General features: G+C 46.7%; 1 protein-coding gene across 1 annotated transcript; it reads right to left on the bottom strand.

Moving 5' to 3' along the window:
- Positions 1-735: 735 nt before the first annotated feature.
- SSPN (sarcospan) lies at positions 736-23,305 on the bottom strand. The gene is made up of 3 exons (XM_009807648.2): positions 22,883-23,305; positions 9,615-9,701; positions 736-4,197 (listed from the first exon to the last, which is right to left on the bottom strand). Exons 1-3 carry the CDS (start codon positions 23,219-23,221, stop codon positions 3,832-3,834), a joined length of 792 nt encoding a protein of 263 aa, XP_009805950.2. The 5' UTR covers positions 23,222-23,305; the 3' UTR covers positions 736-3,831.
- Positions 23,306-24,436: the final 1,131 nt, after the last annotated feature.

The following is a 24,436-nucleotide window of genomic DNA, read 5'->3' as shown; positions in this document are numbered from 1 at the left end:
TCACCGGCGGGGTTACGGCCTTTGGAAAAGTTTTGTGGAACAGAATTTAATCGAGACTGATGATCTTTAAGCCAAGCTATAAAATCCAGCAGAGAGTTATATGCCAGTAATAGACCCTATTAGAGGGTCTAGCGCAGTCTATAGACAGGATCTCCTCTCTATTAAATTCTCTAGGGCTTGAGTTCTCATTTACACAAAGGGCTCTTTTAGCTGTGTAAAATGGCCATAAAGTAGGTGTAAAAATGATTGATGTCGTCTTTACAACCCCTTTACACTGGGAAAACAGTGTAAAGTGGCTAGGGTGCAAATGAGAATCACACCTGGGTTTGTGAGAGTAAATTACATCAAGCCCTTCGCAAATTCTGTGTGTCCATAGTGGTTTAATCCTACCCCTTTCTGTGGAATTCACACAGAGAATACATTTCCAGGACTTAAAAAAAATGTTTTTTTCTTCAACACCTCTGTCCTTTCTGAGCCTTTTAGTCCCAGTCTTTCTCCTGGTGCAGTCTGTGTGGACTCTGACACCAGGAAAAGGCTGGGAGCTGTCTGAATATGCTGTGGTAGGTGAAAATCTTTAATTACTACTTTCTGAAATTCTTGATCCGAGCAAAATACATGTTGTAAAACCATACCCAGGGGGAAACCGGTTCCAAATGCTACCGTGTCCATTTCCCCATCTCTCCTGGTTTGATTTTATGCGATGTATCAAGAGGAAACACAGAAGTTAGTCTTTGCTAGATCAAAATGCTCCGTATTTATTCATTAAGCATTAAAACACCAACAGAATACATGATGAATATTGCTTTCTTCCAGAGCAAAGGGTTAAGCTGCAACGCACTGGTTAGTGAACCGAACTCAGCAGCAGTAGCTCAAAGCGGAGGGTGCGCTGTTATAGAGGCACACAGCTTGCCAAGCGGAGCAGGCTCTCTTATCCAGATCTCCCTTCTCTTCCCCTTCGCTGCGCTGAAGGCATTTGCAGCGACTCAGTGATCACCATCGCTATGTCTTCCGTGCTCTAGAGGAGTCCCAGCAAATTTAAGCCCAGGGGTGGGTAGGCAGAGGCCAGGCAATGTGAGCCCAGCCCCATCTAACAGGGGCTAGGCTCCGGGAGCCCAGCGCCTGGGAGGTGATGGGAGACAGAGAGTGAAAACATGTGGGTGAGACGGAGGTCAAAGGATTAAGGAGACAAAAGCCCGGCTCTGGTGGAAATGCCGATCGGCCAGGGCCAGCCAGCCATCTCCCACAACAGCTTGCTGCTGCCAGCCTGCACGCAGCACAGCCTAAGCTACAGCGCTGCAGACCAAGTTATCTTCCGAACAACAAGGACATCTGGGAGAGGGCAGGGTGGGAAGCGTGCCCTGCTCTGCCAGCAGAGCCTTCCTTTTGCTTCACCAGCCGTCGGGGCACAGCGCCTGGCGGCGAGGAGGGGAGGAAGCCCCAAAGCTCAGCTGTTTTTCAGCCTCCCCTCAATCCTTTTCCCGTTTCTTATCTTCTTTGCAGAGAGAGGAGCCCACATTTTTGGCCAGAGGGAGGAGTGGGCACAGCAAGAGTCGTGTAGGTGGAAGGCAGGTATATCCTCTGTCCTACGCTTCCACAGAGAGCACAGCTGGAGTCGTGCGAGGGATGAGGGACAAACCAACATCTGAGTACAAGCAGCAGGTGAGAGCCACCCCTGTGTATCCATCTTATACGGGAGGCTGGCCCTGGCACAGGTCCCCGAGCACCGCTCGCAGCATGCTCCGCCAGAGTCGGGGGAGTCGGGCTGGTTCCCGCCACCGCACGGACGGCCCCGTCGATGGCAGCAGCTGGGTTTTACATTGCCAACCCGCCTGCACACTTCACTGCTGTCTCCGCTTGCTCCGAGCATGCCTGGGAGCCAGGCTTAGGACTTCAGATGGGTGGCAACACGTAGGCAAGCGAACGGGCACCCTTGCAAATGTGCCCCGCAGCCACGCTTACTAGTGACTGCTATTTTTAGGTGCCTAAAAAGGCCATTTGGAAGCTGGTCTCAAAAACCTTAATTTTCTGAGGTTCCTCACTTTGCAGCTTGGCAGAGAGCACTTTGGTGACGCTACGTCTACTCTAGAAGCACTTTCCATGACAAAAACTAGACCGCATCCACCAAGCAGTGCTCTAGGTGGACCGCAGAAGACTTAACTACGCTGTGATCTTCTGACCCTGAAGGTATGCTGGTCTAGCCCTGGGATGACATGTGATCACCATATGGAAGACAGGTTTTTGGGTAGGATTAGAGTTACTTAGACAACTAGCTTTTTGCCAGACTGGGTTTTTGACTTCCTGGTGGCTATTTTTGCTGCAGAAACAGAAAGTTTTTGCTTCTTTGAAGCCTTAGAGAAATTTTATTTGCTTCCTCCTTGCTAATGATTATGACATAGTTTTTCTGGCATGTGATTGCTCCACCCCACCTCAGAGGCACCCTCGCCCTGGCTGGGATCGGGAAATCCCTGGTCATGGCAGGGCGTGAGCACCAGCTGTCTTGACCTTGCACAGATATATATTGGCAGGCAGTGCAAAATGCTGCCGATTCAGAATTGCTCTTACATTTAGAAGTCCATGCTGTGCAAGTGGAAATGACAGTTTGAGGGACAAACTGACATACTTGTCTCGGTATAAGGCTAATGAGACGTAAAGCACTTCTGGAACCACACTTTCAGGGTGAAAAAGCACTGAGTGCAGTTTGTTATTCTATGCTCCTTATTAAGAAATCGTCATTCTTTCACCCTCATCATTATAAACGATGTCTTTGGGAGACTAGCAGTCTCTTCTTGCTTCCCTCCCTCCACCCCATTTTAAAAACATTCATTGTTGCAGGGATATATCTTTCAGGGCTGCTGGCCCAACTCCACTGCTGGTGTGTAAGGCTGATTGTCTTCAGAGGAGTTACACCAAAAATGCATTTGGCCTTTTGTGCTTGGAGTATAATTGGTGGAACTGGCTAGATGCCGGGTTTGGGAGCCTGCAATTACAGTAATGTCAACATAGTTTTCAATGTGACTAGTGATTTAGGATCCCCCACTTCAGGAGCGCAACTCAAGGTTTCTTAAATTGATCTTTTCTCACCAAGTGCCAAGCACTCCTACTTCAGAAATATGTCTGGGGTCTCAAGCAGGGCCCACCAAATCACCATTAGTCAACCCACTCATATTGTTGTTTATTAGTAATTGGATTAGGTAACCTATATCGTTAGTCACTCTGAAAAGTCTTATGTATATTTTATATGGCAGTCGTCAATATATTCACTTTGCTGTTGGTCTCAACCTGCATTTGAGGAGGTCTTGACCTCCCTTATTACTTTTCCGTATGGTAAATCCCCATCAGGTTAGCGTGGATTATACCCAGAGCATCCGAGAGACAATATATTCCCTAAGCATGATCAGCATAATTACAATTAAGCAGTTTGGACCAGATCCTTGTATGGTAGAAATTGGTATAGCTTCTCTGAAGGCAAGAACAGGTATCTACCAGCAAGGGAAATGGACCCTATTTCTTAACGGCTGTAGGCCTGCAGATGAGTTCCCAATGATTTTTTAAGCTCTCATTTTGTCTATGGCTATTAAAGATCCTCTTTGGTGAGTATTTGTACAGCTGCATCTTAGTATTTTGTGACCTCTACATAATCTCACAAGAGACCTTTTGCAAGAGCAGCCATATGAAATGCTCTTAAAATGGTTGAAAAATATATTCATTAAAACTGTGTGAATGTTTTTCCTTGTCAAAAACCTTATAAACACTCATCCATCTGTGGTGTCTATGGTGGCAGTATGCTGATAATTTCCATTCCCTGGCTGCAACCCCCTGCCAGCCCAGACCCTATACTTTCTGTTGCTGGCCTTCAGTAGCAATCAAAGGGTAGAACCGAACGCCCACATAGAAGACCTGGTATCTGTGTTTCCACATGACGAAGCACGCCGACAGACACACCAGGGCTGCGATCAGATTGAGAACCATCTGCAGAAGTAAGTACAGGTTGAGCATGCTGGTGAGGCTGCCACAGTCAGCTGCGTCCTGATAGACGAAGGTCCTACCGAGGGGGTCTGCAGTGTCCAGTTTGCACTGGCAGGACTCGAGGATGGTGTCGCAGGTAAATTTTGTCATCTGCAAATAATGGTGTGCAGCAAAAGCCACTGCCAAAACACAGGCAACCAGACCCAGGGCGCTCAGGAGAAAATACATTAGCTGAAAGAAAGCAAAAAAAAAAAAAAAAAAAGTAAAAAAGAAAAAAACCACTCTTTTTCCAGCTACACAGAGAAGGAAAAACACTGAATGAACACATGCACATGTATTTCACAGGGAATATATGCATTCAATGTACTATCTGGACATTATGTGCTTCAAAAATTGCAAGACAACTATAACTCCCTGGTGATGCAAAGTTCAGCAGGTCATCTCAAGAACTAGTAACTCTGCCTTGCATATTTTATATGAGTATTGCCTTGCAATTTTGAGACCTGTCTCTATACAGCCAGAAGTTTTATAGAGAGGTAAGGAGCATCTTCCTCTACTGTTGTACCTGCTGACATAAATTAGTGCAGTTGCCTTGAAGCAGAGCTGAACAGACTGAGGCTTGGGCTGACATCTTATCTCAGGCTGTGCTGTGAAGTAGGTGTTTTTGAAACTTTGCTCATGTGTTATTCCCACCTCTTGGTTTGCATGCCCGAACAAATCTGATTTATACTTGCAAGTCAGGCAGTGAGGTGGTTGAACCCGCTTGTGGCCCTGCGAATGCAGCCAGCCTGCTTGCTTCCCAGGTCCAACTGTGGAGCGGGAATGCAAATCTCCAGGAGAAAGCGCATGCTGTGCTCAATCTCCTTCCAAAACTTGCCCCATAAACATGGAGGAGAAGTCTTTCAAAGGCGTGAAAGAGCAGCGAGCACCTTTCATTTCCCAGTGCTATGGCATGAGAAGGACAAGGGTCTGCTTGTCACCCCACTACTCCTTACACCAGTGGCAGCTTTAAAACAGGGTGGCTTTTATCAAAGGCAGCTCTGCAGAGTCCACCCCCACAAACGCATGGAAACCGGCAGCGATTCAGAGCCTTTTTCACTCTGGGTTGCACCTGAGACCTTTGGATACCAGAGCATATGGACTTCCCTTGCTTTTGATAGCTGGAACTGCATACAAAATATGTGTGAATGAATATTAAACTCGTGTTCTGTGTTTAGCCAAAATAGCATTTTTGGTTCTGTTCAGCACCGTAAAAACATTTATTTTTCTTGGCATCTTATCTGTCAGACACATGGCATGGCTGGGAATCTGTTATTTTAAACAGCAGCTTCTCTCTCTCTCTCTCTTAACCTCAATACCGCAAGCAAACTATCAATATAAAAGCATTTTTTATGACCTTGAAACTCCAAGTATGTATGTCTTGATAAAATTCACACTCCTGGTGTATTTGTCTTATATCTACAGAGTGAATCAATCTTCCTATTCAGTTGCCAGCTTGAAAAAAAAATATTCGGGCTTATTGCAGATCTTAAAGCACTATATACATTTTCTCCTGCAAATCACTGAATTCTTACAGCAAGATCTTTGTTTCCAAGACTTGGCTACTATTAAATTTAATGACTTCCCCTGCAGCCTTAAACCAAGGGCAGCTTCAAAATGAGGGTGGATCTTATTAAATGCAATTACTTTACCCCCGCAGCTTTCAAGGTAAAGGTCCATGGGAAAGGTGAAGCTGGAAAATGGGGACACCTCCTTATATAAAGCACACAGAAGAAAGCGCTACTACTGACTGATAGAACCCCTCCAAACAAAGATGTGGTAATTCGTAGGCCTGTGGCATGACTTTAAAAGATGGTGCAAGTGTGTTTGATGGGGCAAACGGAAAATGGACAAACATTGATGACTGTTCCTCTTCTCTGAGGGACCAAAGTTTTTCTGTGATGCAGAAGTCCTAGTGGACTGGCTGGGAGTCCCTGGCTTCAGACCAGCAGGAGACAGAATCAGGCCTCCCTATTAAATGAGATATTAAGCCAAGACTACATAGTGTGCCTGGTTCTCCCTGGCAGGTATTTTATTTAGCTGCCAATTTCTATCCAAAGTCAGTACAGAATAGCATGAAATCCACAGCCTAAACTACTACACTCCAGGTACAGTAAGCAAGAATCTGCCTGTTGTGTCCCTAAAGGGAAGGAAATCTCAGAATCCCTTCGAAATGCACCAAATAATATACGGGCTGCTCTTACAGCAATCCTCAGAGGTGAGTAGAGATGTGTGGGGACATAGCGCAATTTCCAAATAGCTTATTATTCTCACAAGATGTTTGCAGAGGAATCTCTCTGCGAGCCGCTGAAAACGAACACATTTCCAAATATCAAAGGTGAGGCAAATGCAAATACTGCCTGTGAGGGAGCACAAGACATCAGCAGATTAATCACATGCCAGACCTGGAGGCAGCTTCAACATCGCAAATAAAACCACGTCGTGAGCTCTGCCCAGGAACCAGAACTTGCCACTGGAAAACTGTTTTTTAACAGCCTCAGAGAGATAGGCACTGCAATTGCTGTTTAAATAGAAGGAGAAAAGAGAAGCGGGGAAAGACAGCATACGATGAGGTCAGAGCACAGCAACTCATCCTCCTTCGGGTTCCTCATATGAGGAAGAAACATTTTAGCAATATTTACTGTCAATAGTTTTGCTGCATGCCAAAAAGAAAATGAAGACCCTAAGATGGATCGAGTTCCTCATGGAACAGGCTTCTCACAGTTATCAGAGGTGAAAGCCGAAGGGTTTGCAGACGTGGATCCAGAGGATGCCTTTTGAAGGCGGTGGTGGCTCAGGCACGAGGCCATGCAGGGAACAGGAACCGCAGTGTGTGTCACGGCGTGGGCTGCAGGGGCTGGGCGGGCAGGAGTAGAGGGTGTCACGCTACCGTGGGAGATGCCGTGACGAGGACCACAGTGAGTGGTCTGTCAAATATTAGCAGATAGCCCAGGAAGTCCACAGAAGATCTCAAAATTTTCCTATGATGTGGTTGGGGTTTTTTTGCCCAGGGAGAGGATCGCCCCTTTTAAATACACACGTTGACAGCTGGGCATGCTGCTTTGCCGCCCTGCAGAGCGTGCTTCCTGCAGAGGCAGAGACGGGGCAGGGGCAGAAATTCAGCCTGGGACTCGCCCTTGTCCCCCTGAAGGGCAAAGCCACCCTCCCTTTGGGTGGTGGTCTCCCTTTCTCATAGACTCACGGGGTGCTGCGGATACCTGCGGTAGTCTCAGGAAGGGACTTCTGCCGAAAGCAGTTCTAACACCTCCTTTTTAAACAGGATCCAGGGCTCATGCAAGTGTGAAATGAAAGAAGCAGCTGTGGAGAGGGAGGAAGGCAGGGAGGACTGCATGGGTCTCCTCCCATTTCCCACCCTGAGGGAGTCACTTGCAGTGGTGATAGGGTCACCTCGGGGGTTCACTGAAATCCCCCAGGCCTCTGTGTGTGTGGTCCTCCTCCCAAAGTGACCCTTAGGCTATGCAAGGGATCCCAGCATGCTAACTGCACTCCAGGGAAGCCCGGCCAAGATTTTCTTGTGGGATGATGCTTGGCAGCCAGGTGCAGCCTCGGTGGGCACCAGCCACCAGCGTGAGGGCAGGGCTTGGGCTGGGGAGCAAGTCCCTGGGAGGACAGTCGGGGCAGATAGAGCTGAACCCAGCTGCGGTGCTGGACGAAGCATCAAGCCCCCGAGGAGGAGAGAACTACCCAAGTTGCTCAGCTTTGTCTCATGATTGTAATTTTGCATCCTCAGCCTTGTCGTCAAATAGCTAATGTTCATTGTTTTGTTCGGAGACAGACTTTAACTGACATTTGAAGATCTGAGAAGTGATACTGGAGATTTAGATGAGTCCTGTGTGATCAAAGCCCTGGAGGAGACTCTTAGCTCCTACTTCGTTTTAAATAGGTACGTACCCTGCAGCCAGAAGCTGTTTGTCTGGACAGGCAGCAAGGAGGGGAGACACTGTGGGATGATTTTCCAACCTTAGCGATTCTGTGATTCTGTGATAATGGCTCCCGGTGGGGACGTGGGACAGGAGAGGTGAACAGCCTGGGAATGATGGAGTTTTGTGGCACACTGCAATAGGAAATGCAAGGAAGGTAGATTCTGGGGAGGAGGCTGCTTTTGGTAGGCAACAGTCCATGGGCTGTTGACTGAACCAGAAGTCTTTCAAGGGAGACTTTAGCTCTAATTCTGCCAGGTGATGAGGAATAACCCATTTTACATCATCTGGGGAGCACTTTCAAAACGTTTATTTTCTTGCAGGAGCGATGGCTGACATTCCTCACTGCCAGGGTGGGTGGTGTTGCTAAGGGTGGCAGAGACATCTGAGCTGCCCAGCCCGACATGCCGTTCCCACCATGAGGGATGACTCCCTTCCTGCTTGGATGCCAAGTTCAATTTAATGCTGCAGGGCAAGCAATAAAAAGCCTGGCGTGGCAGCTCCCGCCCAGCCCAGCAGCTCCCTGGGCAGCAGTAATGCTTACTTGTGGGTGTAAAGGTGACAGGGCGAGAATGTAAAGGCAATCAAAGGGCAGAAACAATTGTTCTTCTTCTCCCTTTCTTTATGGAAGTACGGGAGAAGCTTGAGAGAGGCACAAAAGACACGCCAGGGTCTAATTTCTAAGGGAGGATGAATGCCAGGTTTTGAAAAGACGCTCCTTGCATTTGGTTTCCTTCTGCCTTTCTCAGTTAATAATCACTGTTATTTTGTGTTGCTTGCGTCGGTACTTTTGTTGGTTATTATGTGTCTGCAAAATATTAAGAGCCCTGAAAATTACAATAATAAGGAAAAACAGCCCAGAAAAATGGTGTTAAAAACATCCCATCTGGAACAAGCATTCTCAACCTTTCTTTTCTAGTTGCTTACCAGTGTCAATGAAGCAGTTTTGGGGACCGAGGCGGGGCATGGTGCATGTTTTCTGCGCCTCTCTTGCGATGCTCAGATGGGAATTTGCTTCATGGAAGAATGCCTGTCGCCATGGTTTGCTAACGCTTTCCCATGTTCGCTAGTGCCCGACCCTGACACAAGGCACCACGCGCCGAGACACGGCTGCCAGTGCTCAGGTACAGCCTCTCTCTCCCTGACCATGGAGGTGGGCAGGTAGAGTTTTCCAGCCACGCTTTTTAATTTGCCTGTGCCTACGCAGTTTCTTATTTCATGGTGAGGAACAAAACTGCTGGGAAGATGCTGAGATGCTTCTTAGCTCACATTAAAAATTAAAACTTGATTTAAGTGGACCCATTTTATGCTACCCTACTTCTTACCCAGCTCTCTATGAATATCTCTACTTAATCAGTAACCCCCAATCTTTCACTAAACATTTCCCAAATTATTCCAGCTTTGTTGATCTGAATCTCTTTGATATTCTTAAAATACGGCAAATAAAAAGGTGTCTTGCTCTGATTTGAAATATTTGTTATTAGAGTTTCCCCTTTATAGGCTACAGTTTCTTCCTTAGCTGCCTGGAAAATACCAGAAAACCATTCTTGCATTTCAGGTGCATTTTCACTTCTTTTCATGTGGTCTTAAAAATATCCCCAGTATCAACTTTTCTGATTATCTTTAACGACATGAGAGGAAAAAGAAATGTTTAAAAAGTCAAGGTACCTTTACTGTGAACTGCACACACGTCTTCTCATCAGGTTGGTATGAAATACAAAGCATAACAAATCCCACTAAAGACACCACACAGACCTGCAAGGGAAGAGATTTAAAATGTGTCAAAGATAATAAAAAAACCCCACAAAAATAACATTTTTTCAAGCCAAAACACCCTTCTGTGTTAGCAGGACCATAACTCAAGGAGCAGTGTGTAAGTCAGGTCGTTTGAGTAGGGGCTGCAGCCATGCATGTAAGAGCCTCATATGTGTGGATGTACTTGTGAGGAGGGAAGAGCTTTAACCTTCACTTTATGGACACTGAGGCACAAAAAACTTACTCAGAGAGACTTTTTGAATCACACATACAAAGACACATCCCAACAATAGCCTCCAGGAGGTGTTTTGAGTTTTTGTCCATGTAACTAACTACCAAAAAGGAGCAGAAGACTTTTTGTCCATGTAACTAACTACCAAAAAGGAGCAGAAGACTTTTTGTCCATGTAACTAACTACCAAAAAGGAGCAGAAGACTTACGAAGTTGGGCTTACAAGCCTCAAAAGCACCATCCTACGTACCACTGGATGCTAACAGGGCTTTTATGTCACCAGTACAGGTTGTAAATCAGTAACCATAGCTGCTGCTGTGTAAGAAGCAGCACACTTTAGAGCAGAGGCTTTCAACCTCTTCTAGAGTGGACACCTTACCAAAGAAGACATCTCCCCTGCAATCTGAGACTGCATTTTAGCCCCGTGGCAGTAATTGCTGATGGTTGACAGTAATGGAAAAGTATTTATGCACTTTATTATTCATTTAGCTGTCTTTATTATTAATTCCGAAGATTGAGATTTATTTGCAGGAGCAGATATGCACTAGTAGGCATTTTACAGCCACGTAGGGAGGGAAGCTCCTGCTCTGAGGAGCTAGGCCAATAAATACCATTTCCTTTTTAAAATAGTGTTATCTGGGCCCCTCATGCTGCTAAGCACTCCGGTCAAGTGCCTTCCTCTCCCATGTTTTTGGAGGACCGGCAAGCAGATTTCACAGGAGGACACAGATGCTGCAACTCTGCACCCGGACTGCTGCTTTCTGGCAGCTTCCCCCACACCTGGACAAGAGGAGCCGGGTCCCCAGGCACCCGTGAGGGCTCCCTGTGCTGCCACGGGGCTGCCGGGGCTGGATCAGGGCACGCGAGGAGTCCTGACTGCGCCCGCAGAGGGAGAGGGCTTTGTTGGTGGCTGGAGCTATGCTTGGAGGAATCCGTGCGTGTTTGGGTTGCCTTGGAAGAATAAGTGAATTGATGGCATGCACGCATTTTTAAATGCCACTTCATATCGCACCTTAAAAAAGGCCCAGGTGTGATGAGCCCTAGTGGGGACCTTAGCTGAGATGAGCCAGCGTGCTTTCGGAGGTGCTAAAGCTTGTCTTCACACGGGCCAGAACCAAGCTTTGTCCTCCTTGCTAGGAGCATCTTGATTATGAATGATAGCTATTAAATTCCCAGTGACTACAGCGAGAATCTATATTGTTTCTCCCCCTTCATTTTACTTTGGGGATTTTGAAGACTTTGCATTAATTTGAGGCTTTCTGCTTTCCCAGAGCAGTGGGATTTGCCCTCTCAGGCCAGACTCGGGCGCGAGTTGCCTTTGCTCAGGGGTGGGACTACGCCACGGAGATGCGCTGCACGCTACGGCAGTGCTGTTCACATCCAGATTCCCAGCTCCATAGGGGACTGGTTGACCTGCAGTGAAAATGTGTAACTGTCCTTTTAGGCAGCAATGGTTAAACACATTTCTTTTATGATCTGATGCTTAAAATACCAAATATTTCTTTACATCCGCATTGTTGGTGTAAGGCACTAGACAGCAGCCCTGTAAAGGAAGAGTGCATCTCAACACACGGATAGTCATGTTCCTCAAGAACCTGTGTGATTAATAACACTTTTCCCCATAAAGTTTTATTTCATGTCATTTCAGTAGGACATGAATAGGAAGTATTGCCTGAGAACATTTCTAAAGAAAGCGTCACTATTATTTACTCCTTTCCATGTCATGTGTATTTATATTCTGGTCCTATGACTTACACATGGCCTCCAATTTATTTGTTTTCTTCTTTTTATTGTTGAGAGCCATAGCTGACAGGGTTGTCAGGGGAAAAAACAACCTTTCTTGTCAAAGGTCCTTCAGTGCTGGGGTTTTTTTTGCCCTATAGTGCTTCTATGTGACTCAACCATGTTTTATTTCTCAGGATTAATCGCCTATGTCCTTGGTCCCTTGCACTGTATATTAATCTTTTAATTCAATTAACATGCCCATAAAACTTAAATCTTAAGGAGATCATATCTCCAGTAATATCCAAATGACAAACTCCCCCAGTGGCAGTAGTGGCTGAAGGAAAGAACTTGCAGCGAGAACTAAAAAAAATTGCTTAAATACCTTCACTTAATGTTACGTCCCCAAATTAACGTGAAATCAAAGGCGCTGCTCACATCAAAGTTAGACCTAAGTATTTTCAGGATCTGGTGCTGAAGGATTGCGTTATGAGCAATGAGTCAAATTTGCTTTGCTTCAGCTACACTAGTGGGCATTTACACTTGCATGAACTGAGGGTCGGATTTGCCTCGAGGTTACTCCCATGAGACATCATGGGACTGTGCCTGCTGTCCCGTTCCCGTTCCCGTTTTCCCACAGAAAGCTGACAGAGCTGCATTAATTTTTGAGGGCAGAGCCAGATACCAATGGTGGAATTTTCTCTCTACCATCAAGAGCCTCGTACAACTTCTGAAAAACCCTGCCAGCTTTCAATGCAGCAGGATCAGACCTTCCTCTTCAGAAAGCTTCCCATACAAAAGACTATCGTTTAAAAGGATTTTCATTCCTGCACGCGCTTTCTAAAGTTCCTCTGGGATTTAAATAATATACTCAGTGATACTTGAAGAGGCACATTTGTAGAGAGGTATTTATAGAAGATTACACTAGGTCGGGATTCCGGCAAGTCTTGGCCAGGATATTTCAGAAGGCTTAAGTATTTCTTTTATAACAATATGCCAACATTTTTTTTTAACCAGAGATGTGTATTTTTGTAAGTGATAGTAAAAAATAGTGTTGCTGAGAATTATGACCCATATATGTTTTACATTTCGGTTCTTTAAAGGTAAATTCACTCATTGGAGCTAATGGAGCTGTGGAACATTTATACAGAAAACAGCTTTATGTTTCTATTTTATACATTATTAATAGATCAGTTTTGAATTATACCTGTGAAGTGTAATAGAATAACTATAAAAATCCTCTGGTAAATACTTGTTAGGACCTGCTAAGTGACTAAGACAACTGCATTACAGCAGGCATGTTATGGATGCTGTTGATGCTGATTGCTAAGTAGCATTAGGTAATCCTGCGTCCTAGTGCTTCAATAGCCCTTGCAATATCCCCGCGTGAAGCATACATTTCCTATGCCTTATTGACTAAGCACACAACATAAAATGCAATTGAACTTGCTTTAGCACTTGCTTGCCACCAATCGATATGCATTTGTTATACAAATAAAATAGATTCTAGAAGAGCTGCAGAATAGCAGTTAATTAGATCAGCTCTTGTAACTGTTATCTGGAAATCTAGAAATTTGCATTTCTATGCTGAGTAAATTTCCACTCAAGTTTATTTCAAGATCCTATATTTCAAATTTTTCCAGACGGACTAACACCCTTTGCTGAATAGGTAGTGACGTGAAAGGTTATCCAAGGAAAGAATTTATATTTAGAAAAGTACTGTCTAGAGAAAGACCCGAACATGATACAGATGTATTTAGGAAGGGTACAGATTTAATTTTGGTTAAGGCATACCCTGTGAAATCCCCCAGTTCACAATCCAGGGGAATCAGCTGTTTACTAGATCTGGCTGAAAAACTTAAAAGTTTATGCTCTAGAAAGGTTTCAATATGATTTCTTTTTAGTGGGAAGCAGTAGACATTCCTTCCATTGGGCGGGAACATCTCAGGGATGAAAAGTGACTTAAGAATTAAATTTTTTTAAACCACAATCAAACTAGGAGTAGACATTTTCTGGGTTGCCCCCACCCCAAAGAGGGCTAGAGCCTGTTGTTGTGAGAACTGAATTAGGTTCCTATAGATTTCATCAGGAACGGGACCTGATCCCAACTGCATTTAGGAGTGGGTCCTGGTTGATTTGCCTGGGAGGCTCCCTGCACCCATGAAGATCTAGCGTGCAGTCCTTGGCTCTTCAGGACTTTGGCAAACTCACTCTCCCTGTACCCGCACACAGGCTAGCACAACTGGGTGTTTCTCACAGCCTGGAGCCTCACACACTGCTTCAACAGTGAGACTGCAACAGTACTGCCACGCACATTCGGCACTTGCAAGGAGCATGCCTTTACATATATTGATCATCTTAAAAACAGAAGCAGTACTTACTCAAGCAGTAAAGAAGCTCGATCTCAAGCTTGGTGTACCCAAAATCCCTCGCCACCAGCTTTATTTTAGCTGATCTTGCCTTGCTGAAGAGCTCCAGCTGCCACTGAAGCACGGGGGGCTGACACCCTGCCCAGCACAGTGCCGGCATCCTCCTGCACCAGCCAACCCTGTCCCTCCCACTAAACTTACTACACTTCTGAAAAGTGACATGGGTGAGAAAAACAGGCTCGTCATCTCTGACAGGAGCAAACACAGGTGGCAATGCAGAAGGGTGTTTGGACAAAGACCACAGACGTTGCCACCCAGTGAGGACCACGAGGCTCGGGGCAAGGGAGCCGCTCTCCCCGTCCTCACCTCCCTGTGGCTCACTCGCGTCTGGTCCTGCAAGGACTAAGCACAAGGTGTTCGAGCGGCACAAGGACACCGCATGGTAGTGACGACGATGTTATGTAATGTACGTAATTGGGAGAAATATGAACACGTAGGGCACAAGTTTCAGCTGTGGTTTGCATTCATTATCTTTGCACACTGACATATTAATGTGGTTTGCTTTATTTCGACAGATTTCAAAACCGCAGATTGCTGTCTGCATCTCTCCCTTGTATGTTTGTGAAACTGCTTTTTCTTTTGTTACTGCTACGTTTTTAGCTTGCGTGTTGCTATAGAATAGGTGGTTTTCTCCAGCAAAGCACTTCCTACCCAGAGCATCTTGGAAACCCTGGCACACCAGCCTGGTAAAGCGGGAGAGTTGGAAACATCCACCAAGAAATGAAGGAAGGAGGCGAAAACCTAGTTCAAAGGAGCATCTTGGGTCTACACCACATCACAAGACAAATGCTGCAAACACTCACAAAGACATACTATAGCTCATCTGTTCTTTATATGGGGCCTTGTTATCTAGAACCTCCTGCAACAACCTTTAGGGGCAGAAAGCAAACATGTTAGAGGACAATACCTCTCAAATATATGCAGTATGGTGCCACACGGCATCACTGAGACCCACAGGTAGACTCTTCCTTTTTAATAAGAATGTAAACTCTCAAACTTCAGGGCAAAAACTGCTATTAACAGAACTAGGAAGAAATTTCCATTATGGACAAGTTATTTTATAGTTGCTCACTTCATGACGCTACAGACCTTTCTGTTTGTAGGGACAATGGTAAAGAAATTGTCTCTTGTAGCTATTTCTAAAGTCTCTGGCTTACCCTCAGAGGTGATACTTGGCTTCACAGCTCACCCACCTTGTCAGATATGGCAAGGCTTAGCGCCTGTCCGCACTTTTGGAGAAGCCACGTTATCCACTGAATTTAACACTCCCACTGGACACAGACTTTAATGCAAGAAAGAACACATTCCTGTTGGCTTTGCCATTATGAACCAGGATCATCTCTGATGCCAGACATCTGCACAGGCTGTGGCAGACAGCGACGCTGATGTTTATTTGCTTTATGAGGTTTGAGGAAACTGCAATGAAAGTGGGTGCTACAGGCAGCTTTCACTGCTAGCTTTCATCAGCCTCGGGTCAGCCTGGGTCTCACTACCACATGTAAAAGAAGCCAGTCTGCCACACAGAGGTATTGGCACCTTAATGTTTTTTTCTCCTCATAGATTTCTCGTTAGATTTGACAGTCTAGTTGCATATAAATTACTTCCAGAAATAATAGCTGTAATAATAATGATAAACATGTATATTGTGGTTGCAGCCAAAGGCCATCATCATCTAGGAAATAATTCTCTTAACAGCCATAAAACGCATAATAACTGACCACCCCTGCTCCACCTACAGAATAAAATAATGATGTCTTTACTACAGGTCCCTTCAAGCCATGCAACAGCACATCGTGGCAGATGCACAACTTTCTTTTAAACTCTGTAAAGTCATCAAACCCCTGCAAGAACATTCATAATCAAATTAACTCATATTTTTATGTAATGATCTTTGCTGTTTAGGTCAGTTGCTCAGCAGTGAAAATGGTCACTTATGCTACGGCAAGATTTAATTCCCACAGCAAAGCACTGCAAAGGCTACCATCACTTACAAAGCCAGCAGCTGCAGCAGCAGTCCATTACTGCTGTTAAGTTAGAAATACAGTGCCGGGTGATCAAACGCCTGAGGGAACAAAAAAAAAAATTAAAAGTTCCCAGAGCCAGCAGTGATTTGCAACGTGAGTAGCGTAGCATGGCCAAGAGTGCTACGTGAACACAACTTGCGGTTGGAGTTGTGTCCATGATTATGAAGCTACGGAAAGCCATCATCTCTAAATAGTCAAAAGGTTATCTAGGCTGAGGAAACGTGTTTGAACAATCTCCCTCTCCAAATCTTACCTAGGCTTTTTGCGCAAACATAATCCAGCCAGAAACTCTGACTTCCTCCCTCTTTCCCTTTGAGGCTGTAGCTAGACCAGGGAGCTAAACCACAAAGGTGTCCGGAATTAGATCAGCACTTGACCAGGTATCACACAGACCTCTGGTGTGCAGCTACCTTCTCAAACCATTCTGAAAGGTGACATTTCAACATTTTTTCCCCCTAAAAATTTTCCACTCTATACCTGATCAAAATAAAAGTATGGATTTCAGTTAATCAGGCATCAATGTATATTTGCTCTTAGAAAATTATGAGATTTAATGGCAGAGGGCTCTGAAAAATACAGCTCTGGTGCTACATACATATACGTCTATAAACAAGCCCTGGAAACCTCACCAGAGCATATTTCATGCAGCGTACCTCGTTGCATACCATCCAGAGTTTCACATACTTTGGAGAAGGTTCAATTAAATACCTAAACTTGGAGGCTCTTCTTGAAAGCAGTCCTCCCTCAAACCTTTTGATGTTTGCCCGTGGCTAATTGAAGCTAGCTTGTATAAAAAATGGATGCCTGCATGACTATAATTTCCATTAGCTGCTTTGATGGCACTAGTTTTTAAGTGTCACCTTTTATTAAAAATTGAAATCGGTTTCCCTAATAACAAGTGAAAGTTAAAAACCCAGCAAGGCTGTATAGGAGGTAAAGCCTGACTGAAAGCCACCTCCACAATTGCTGCAGGAAAAGGTGTCAAAAGCAACAACAGAAAAAAACAGCGAGGGGCCAGGGCTAACAAGAAAGTGTCTCTCTCCTTTCAGGCTTTAAAAGAGAACACATTTCAGGGGTTTTTAAATACTCAGTCATGCTCCATATCAATATGGAAGGGGATCAGTTGCCTCTTGCTCTAGCTGGGGATGCTTCCCAATTATTGACCCTCTCTAGGAAGATAAAAAGGTTGCCTCATGCATAAAGCGGTTGTCTGATGTTTGGCAGGGCCACCACTGTGCAGCCGGAGCGTCTGGCCGCGTGGAAAAACGTTACATCCAGCAGCTGGGGGCATCCGGAAAGAGGAAGGCAAGGGATGCTGACAGGGGCTTACCCATACAGGTTTGTCTCATTTTATCATGTGAGAGACCATCTGCAGAAAGTCTCGTAGATGGAAACGTCTACAGAGCCTCACCTGTGCAGAAATCGTCAGAGACAATGTGGCCCTTGAATTGCTTCGTTACACTGAGCCAGGGAAACCATCTACATTATAGGAACAGCCTCAGGTACAGTAAATCCCTTCTGGTCCAGAGGAGCATGGGTCTAGCCAGCTTCAGCTAATCGTCAGGGCACACTTAATGCCAATTTCTAATTTATATCTCACGGCACTGTCCTTTTGTCCCCAGATACCTGTATACAGTTTATATCTCATGGCACTGTCCTTTTGTCCCCAGATACCTGTATACAATGCTTCAGCCTTTCAGCTTGCATCTCACAACAATGTTCTCAAAGATTCTCCTTAACAGTTATACACACCACCACCACTGTACCCGTTTTCAGGATAAAAATCCCAACCCCTGGCCTCTCCCTGTTGCCATCTTCTACCATTGCAAAAGTCCAGCTTAATTTTAGGGGCCCTGCTGCTTCCCTGGGAACTGGGGATGCCGGAGCGACTTTGCCGAGAGCTGCACAAGGCAAAGAGGGTGCTGGGTGCAGGGAGCTTGTCACACCGCCTTCCTGCCCTTCCAGCCCCAAAGCAACACAGACCCTGACAAGCTAAAGAGGCAGAGGCTGGGTCAGCACTGCCTGTTACAGGCAGCCTATTGATTTTGGCACTCAGATTTACCAGCTCACAAGCACGTGCTGAGTCAGTGGCAGGACCCACCGTCTGAGTCAGACTCTCATGCAGAAATACATCAATTAAACAAACATCTCAATTATCAGCATCTGATAGGGATACATGGTGTCAGGAGACAGTCCTCGCTGTTTGCTACCCACGTTGTACCAAGCATCAAAAGCTCTCTGAAGCATGAAAACCAGTTAAACTCCTCTGCCAGCCCTGTTGTACGGACAGGTTGTCTTTCACTGTTCCCTCATGCTGCCACACAACACGCTCGCTCTTGCCTCTCATCTCCTGCAAACTGTCCCTCACAGCTGGGTTTTCCAGCCATCGTGGGATCTTCGTCTCACCTATCCTTGTCTGTGAACTGCTCAAAGCAAAAGATTTGTTTCCTTTCGTGAAGGCGTTGGCTTAAGTTTTTTAAAGTTTCTTTAAAAAAAGGCATGAAAACTTAGAGAGACATAAATATTTCTGACCCCAGGTAAATGAAGAATAATTAAATGGCTTTTTCAGTTAAAAGTCTGCCTGCCTTTTCACCACAAAGCCCCATGTCAGAGAAGCCAATGCTTGAATGGTGCGGCCAAAAGGCAACAAGGCATGGCTACCCCTTGGGTAAAGCTCAGGGGCCCTCTGGCTTGGCGAAACACCCGGGGAGATGTGGCCCTGAAGGGCCTGAGCAGGGAGGAGCATCAGAGCTCCTGGGTGGGGGCTCGGCCCATGGCAGATCTTTTGAGACAATTTTTGCAATAAAATAAATGACAGACGGAGCCATGGTTGCCACCTCGAGCTGCTTGAGAAACAGATTTTTTTAAATGTTTTTAAAAATTACAATTTTATGTACATCCAGATATATATATATGATTTTAAAATAACTTTCCGACAGAAATAAAAACACCCTGGTTAATAATTTCTGATGAGCATTTCTGTAACTTTCTTAACTGCCTGAGTCTGCAAAACGGGGCTGAAAGGGAGCTTGCCTGTGAAAACTCTGGTACTCTCTACTTTTGATCACAGTGGAAATAATCTAAGAGCAGATTTTTCAAGGAGAAATACATCGTTTCTTCTTCTGGGTGTCAAAAGGCCACAAGCTAATGAAAAAGAATGAAAAGGATACCATTAATATCTACTGCTTCTGCAACACTTTTCATCCAAGGATCTCAAAGCCAGGGGTGACGGATAGCCATTATTAACCCCACTTTACAGGGGAAATAACAAAGTCTTAGCAAGGTTAAGTAACTTGCCCAAAGCTACGCAGCAAGTCAGTGGCAAGACAGAAAAAATAAAGCTCTGCACTCCTGGCTGGATTTGCGAAGAGTTTGTCCAAGCTCCTTCAAAACAGCAAGAAAGAAGATACTGCCGGGGTGGTCCAGCCTGCTCTTTCGGGTGCTCAGGACAGGTCTCACGGAGGGGCCGGGCAACTGCTTCAGACCTGGATGCCTTCATGGCTACAGGTAGGTGAAACAAATGCCACCCTCACTGTTTTTAATTGCATTTATTTGCCTGTCCCTAGCAATGTGGTAGAGGCATTTTACAGGGAATAGGTTGTTGAAGCTCAAGCAGAAGTGGTAAATCACATAGGCTCTGTGGCTTCTGTCCATAAACCTTTCCTTTGGTTTCTGACTAATGCCCCACGGATTTCGGATGAAATGCATTTTGAACTAGTAGGTTTTAACCAGGTTTCATGGTGAAACGCTCTGATGCAATGCAAGCTGTATCGTTTCCTTCTGCAGGAGCTGCAGGAGGGAAGGGCTGGTGCAAGGCACCCCTCGGGGGGGACCCCTTCGGTGTCGGGGGCTGCCTCTGCTCCCTGTCAGCGGATCGCTGGCCACAGTTTTTTCACAGGATGGTGAACCCAATCCCTGGCCTGTGCTATCCTCACAAACCTAGGCGGTCAGGTTTTGAACCGGTTTAATTGAGACTGCCTTGCATGGTTTTCCTCGGTAGCATTTTTCTGTACCTACTTCTCTGAGTAAGTTCCTTTTCATTCATGGTAATGCACTAAAGAACTTGATTTTCAGTAAGGAACAGCGTCACCATTTTGCCACTAATAAAGAAGAAGAAAAAAAAAATCTTTCAATCAATCAGGGTCTATTTAACACATTAGCAATTTTCCTTCATTTTTCTGTCATTCTGCATTAACAGCCGTGGGGTCAAATCCAGCCCTGGTGTAATTCCAAAGGAGTAACACTAGGAATGAGCTTCACCCATTATCTCTAATGTTGCTAAAAAGGTCTCGATAATAGATTTTTTAAGTTCTTGATTCTGAATACTAATCAAGTCCTTTAAAAAGAGCACTTGAGTGGGATGCTACTAAAACAAATATGCTCTGATATTTTACACCACATCTTTCTGTTCTGGTGCTCATTTCTGTGCAAATAAATGAGTTTCAGGAAGTCACCTTCTGCCACAAGGTTTGTTCTGGAGCAGCACCCGGGTCATCCATCCCCTACCTATACGCCCTCCATGCAGCCTCCCACAGCAGCCCAAGAGCCAGCCCATAGGACGCCCAGCCACACCTCCTAGCCAAGGGTCCTCCTTCATGGACCAGTTTCCCCCCAGCTCTCCAGAGGCTGGTCCTCAGCACGCTCCCCGCCACAGCTCACCAGCAGCACCCTGTGACCCACACACCCAGAAATCAAACCGCACTTGAACGTGCCGGGGGCTCAACATCGCACCGGAGTCCCCAGGGTGAGAGTCACTCTCTGACTCAAACTGCGGGTACAGTAACCCTCCCCACGGGTCCCCACCTGCAGCCCCCAGGGTGAACTGCTCTTCCCGGCAGCCGGGGCACCCCGTAACATGAAGCAAACCAACGCCCTGACCCCCCACAGCCAGCATAGCCCTGGGAGATGTGTTCCCCAGGGGTTATCCTGGCCCGCTGGTGAGTGCAAAACAACGACCACCACGGCTGAGAGCTGAGTTTTGCTTGGAATTGGGCATCAGCTCAGGAAGGCACACGGCGAGTTTTGCCTGTTTTTCAGGGGGGAACTCTGAAAGCGACTGAGCTTTGCCTCGTCTGGTCATCCAAACGTCACCACTGCCAGCGGCTGCTGCTAAAAACGAGAGGGGTTATAGCTCAGACTTCAGAAAGTAGTGATTTTTGTGGGGTTTCAGGCCTCCCCAAGGGAGATCAGGTGTATGTGGATGTCTCAGATGCTGCTGTTTGGACAGTGATGACATTCACATGGGCCAGGGGCCGCTTCCATGGCTTTTCTCATATCCCTGGCCATACACTGGTTCAGTCCAGCTCACTCTTTCCCCAGCTTTTTCTAGTGAAAAAGCTATTTCAAACCTCGGATGCTACTAGTGCTGTCTGGAAAAGACATAATCGGACCTCCAGAATACCCAAAATAAACAAGAGGAGTGAAAATGTCACATGCTGCTACTTTATCATCCAGACTCCCCCCTCGCTTGTAACAGCAAAAACCCCAGGAGGAAGTTCTCCTCCCGAGCAAGGGCAGGCTCTCGCCCCGTGAAACATCGCTAAAATCTTTGATACCTCTTCAGTCGGAAGAGAAGCAAGAAGGGCGAGATGAGTAAGAGGAGCTCCTCCTTTGGGAGCTCAGGTCCTGCTCCTTCCCCTCTTTGGAGGGTCGCCCAGCAGGATTAACACAGCAAACCCCAAAGAGTTCAGGTGTTCAGGTAATTCTCCAACTGGCAAGGAATTACATTTATGGAAGATGCTCCCATAGCTGTTTTGTTTATTTGCTGGGAGTTCTTACAGTCTAACAATACCCAAAACAGTGCTAACACATCAATACATATTTTCCTGAAGCCTGCTGCCTAGGGAAAAAGACTGCATGCTAAATCACATCCATGGCACATCCCAGGCTCGTAATCACTGACCCTGCCTCTCCACAGGCAAACCGCACGTCCCCGAGCACACGGCCAAGTGGGGCCACACCGCGCACGGCACCGAGACCCCCGCACCTCCTCCCCACCTGTGCAGGGGCAGCCGGTGCGGGGGACCAGCCCAGGCTTCCCCCCCGGGGATGCCTCCTATTTACGCCCGGCAGGACCCTGCCCTTTACCCCATCCCCACCAGCCTGTGCAGCGAGGCTGGCGTGTCACTCGAAACTGCGCGTGACTTGGCGGGAGCCACCAGCGGGCCCTGGGACGGGCTCCCTTTCCCTCCCACATTACCCATCCACCAGTGCCATCCCCCTCCCCACGGCCATGTGCGGTCTCTCCCTCCCGTTGGCGAGAAGTTGGGGAGCAGCAGGCAGGAAAGGGGTTAAATCGCAGCGGTTCTTCAACACAGCACAGCAAGGAAGCTCAAAAGACAGCCATTTCTCTCCTCTCGCTATTACCCACGCGCCCGGCTAAAAGTCGGGAGTTATGCTCTCGCTTCTAAAACCTGATTGTTATGGTTTGGTGGGGAAAGAGGGAAGGCAGCATAAGAATTCAACTTTTTTTTTCAGCATCACCAGACAGGAGTTCACTGCAAAGCGCAAGCTAATACATACATCTAGTGAACAGCAACCCTGTATTTTATTAAGGTCTGTTGGGTACTTCAGGGAAGAATACGAAAGATCATGTTATTCTGCAGGAGCAGTTTCCTTGGAAAAGTATACCCAGACATTTAATCCCAGGAATATTTATAGTTAGCATAACTCAAATGGTGTTGTGCATGCAGTTGGTTAGTCTAAAGTGGAGCATCATGCAGCTTGCATTAATGTTGGCAAAGGCACTTTACGGAGAAACAGACTTTATGCTTACAATTATCCCAGCCCAATATGGAGTGTCTCTGACTAGCAGAGAAGAACTGATGCCTGCCATAAGGAAGCCCAGCACTGTTACAGAGATGCCTAATGCCAGCTGCAACAAAGCAAACAGCAGCGGGAAACGGCAGCCGCAACAAGTGTGGGATTCCTCCTCCTGGACAGTTTTGGGATCCCCCTTGGTTTTCTTCTGCTTCTTCTTCTTCATCACGGACTCCTGTGTCTTGCTCGTCTTGCTCGAGTCGGTGCTTTTCTCCCCTTCGGGTGCCTTCCCTGCCTGGCTCTGGTTATTCAGGGACGTGCTGTGCTGGGGTTTCTTCTCCTCCTCCTTTCCCATGCCGATGAACTTTAGGTTTTCACGTGCGTGTGTGTGTGTGCGCGCACTGATGGGGGTGTGAGGTTTTTTGCCCCCCAAAGCTTCGCTTTGTGCTGGCTGAGTTGTTCCTGGTATTTGAATCAAAGAGGCTGAACAAATATGGAAAACATTTGGAGCAGATTGTCAGAGCTTCGAAATGCCACATATAGCCCAGAGAAGAGGGGGATTCAAGGGGGGTAGCGAACTGCCAACATGCAGGCACCAGCTCTGCACGGGGGCTGGCTGTGCACACACGGCTGAGCATGCGTGCTGCCACGGCTACACAGGTGAGCACACACGTGTGTGCGTGTATCTGGAGGAGCTGGACAGGCAATCAGCCTGCAGAAACTCTGCATTGCCAGCTGATGAACAGGAGGGAAATCTGTCTCGCCAGGGAGCCGGGAGCGATCAAGTGCCTGTGTCTGTGTGCGCACCGAGCGGGCAGGTAGGAGCTCATCATGCCGTGGCTCCCCAGGGGATTACTGGCACGCAGAGCGTAACTCGCTGAACCCACGCAGCACCAGGCATACAACGGGCACCTTTCGTACACCGGCTGAATCAGATTAAATAGGTGCATTTCAGTGGGAGTGAGTTGACTACGTGTATGGAAAGTATAAAATTAACACAAATAAAAATTCAAATTAAGATCCTGGGGAGCCCAAAAGAATCCTGTCTCTTCCCCAAAGTTGCAAAAGCACAGCTAGGCATGTTTTATGATGAGGCAGACAGGGACCAGCGATGAGGACTGGCGCTTCCATGCAGGTACTGGTAGCGCATGGAGCTGAACATCTGCTGAGCGAGTTTCCAGGGCTGCAGGTTATCCATACTAGGAAGATTGTTTATGTAACCTAAAAGAGAGAGGGATGTCTTATTGTGGACCTGTGGTCACTGCACTTCATCCGTATGTTGGCTCACGCTGGTGCTTGGGGACAGCACACCAACAGAAGTGGGGATTTTTTCCTGGAATACTCTGAAGTTGTTCTGCAGCTGAATCCAGCGCTGGGAGCCCCGGCAGAGCCTCTGGGACGCTGGTGGGGCTCCCCGGGGGCTAGCCCACAGAGATGCCAGCAGGACTGGGGTCTGCAGCGTTGAACACCGAACACTAGATCTGTGAATAGGAGGGAGGAAGAAGAGGTGAGTGGTGAGCTGTCCCGCGCCAGAGGCGATGCTGGCAGCCGTGCATTCAGCCGGGCCGCG

This window comes from Gavia stellata, chromosome 4, assembly GCF_030936135.1.
Source record: "Gavia stellata isolate bGavSte3 chromosome 4, bGavSte3.hap2, whole genome shotgun sequence".
Lineage (NCBI taxonomy): Eukaryota > Metazoa > Chordata > Aves > Gaviiformes > Gaviidae > Gavia > Gavia stellata.
The sequence above is the reverse complement of the archived record's forward strand: the minus strand, read 5'-3'. Positions and strand labels throughout refer to the sequence as shown.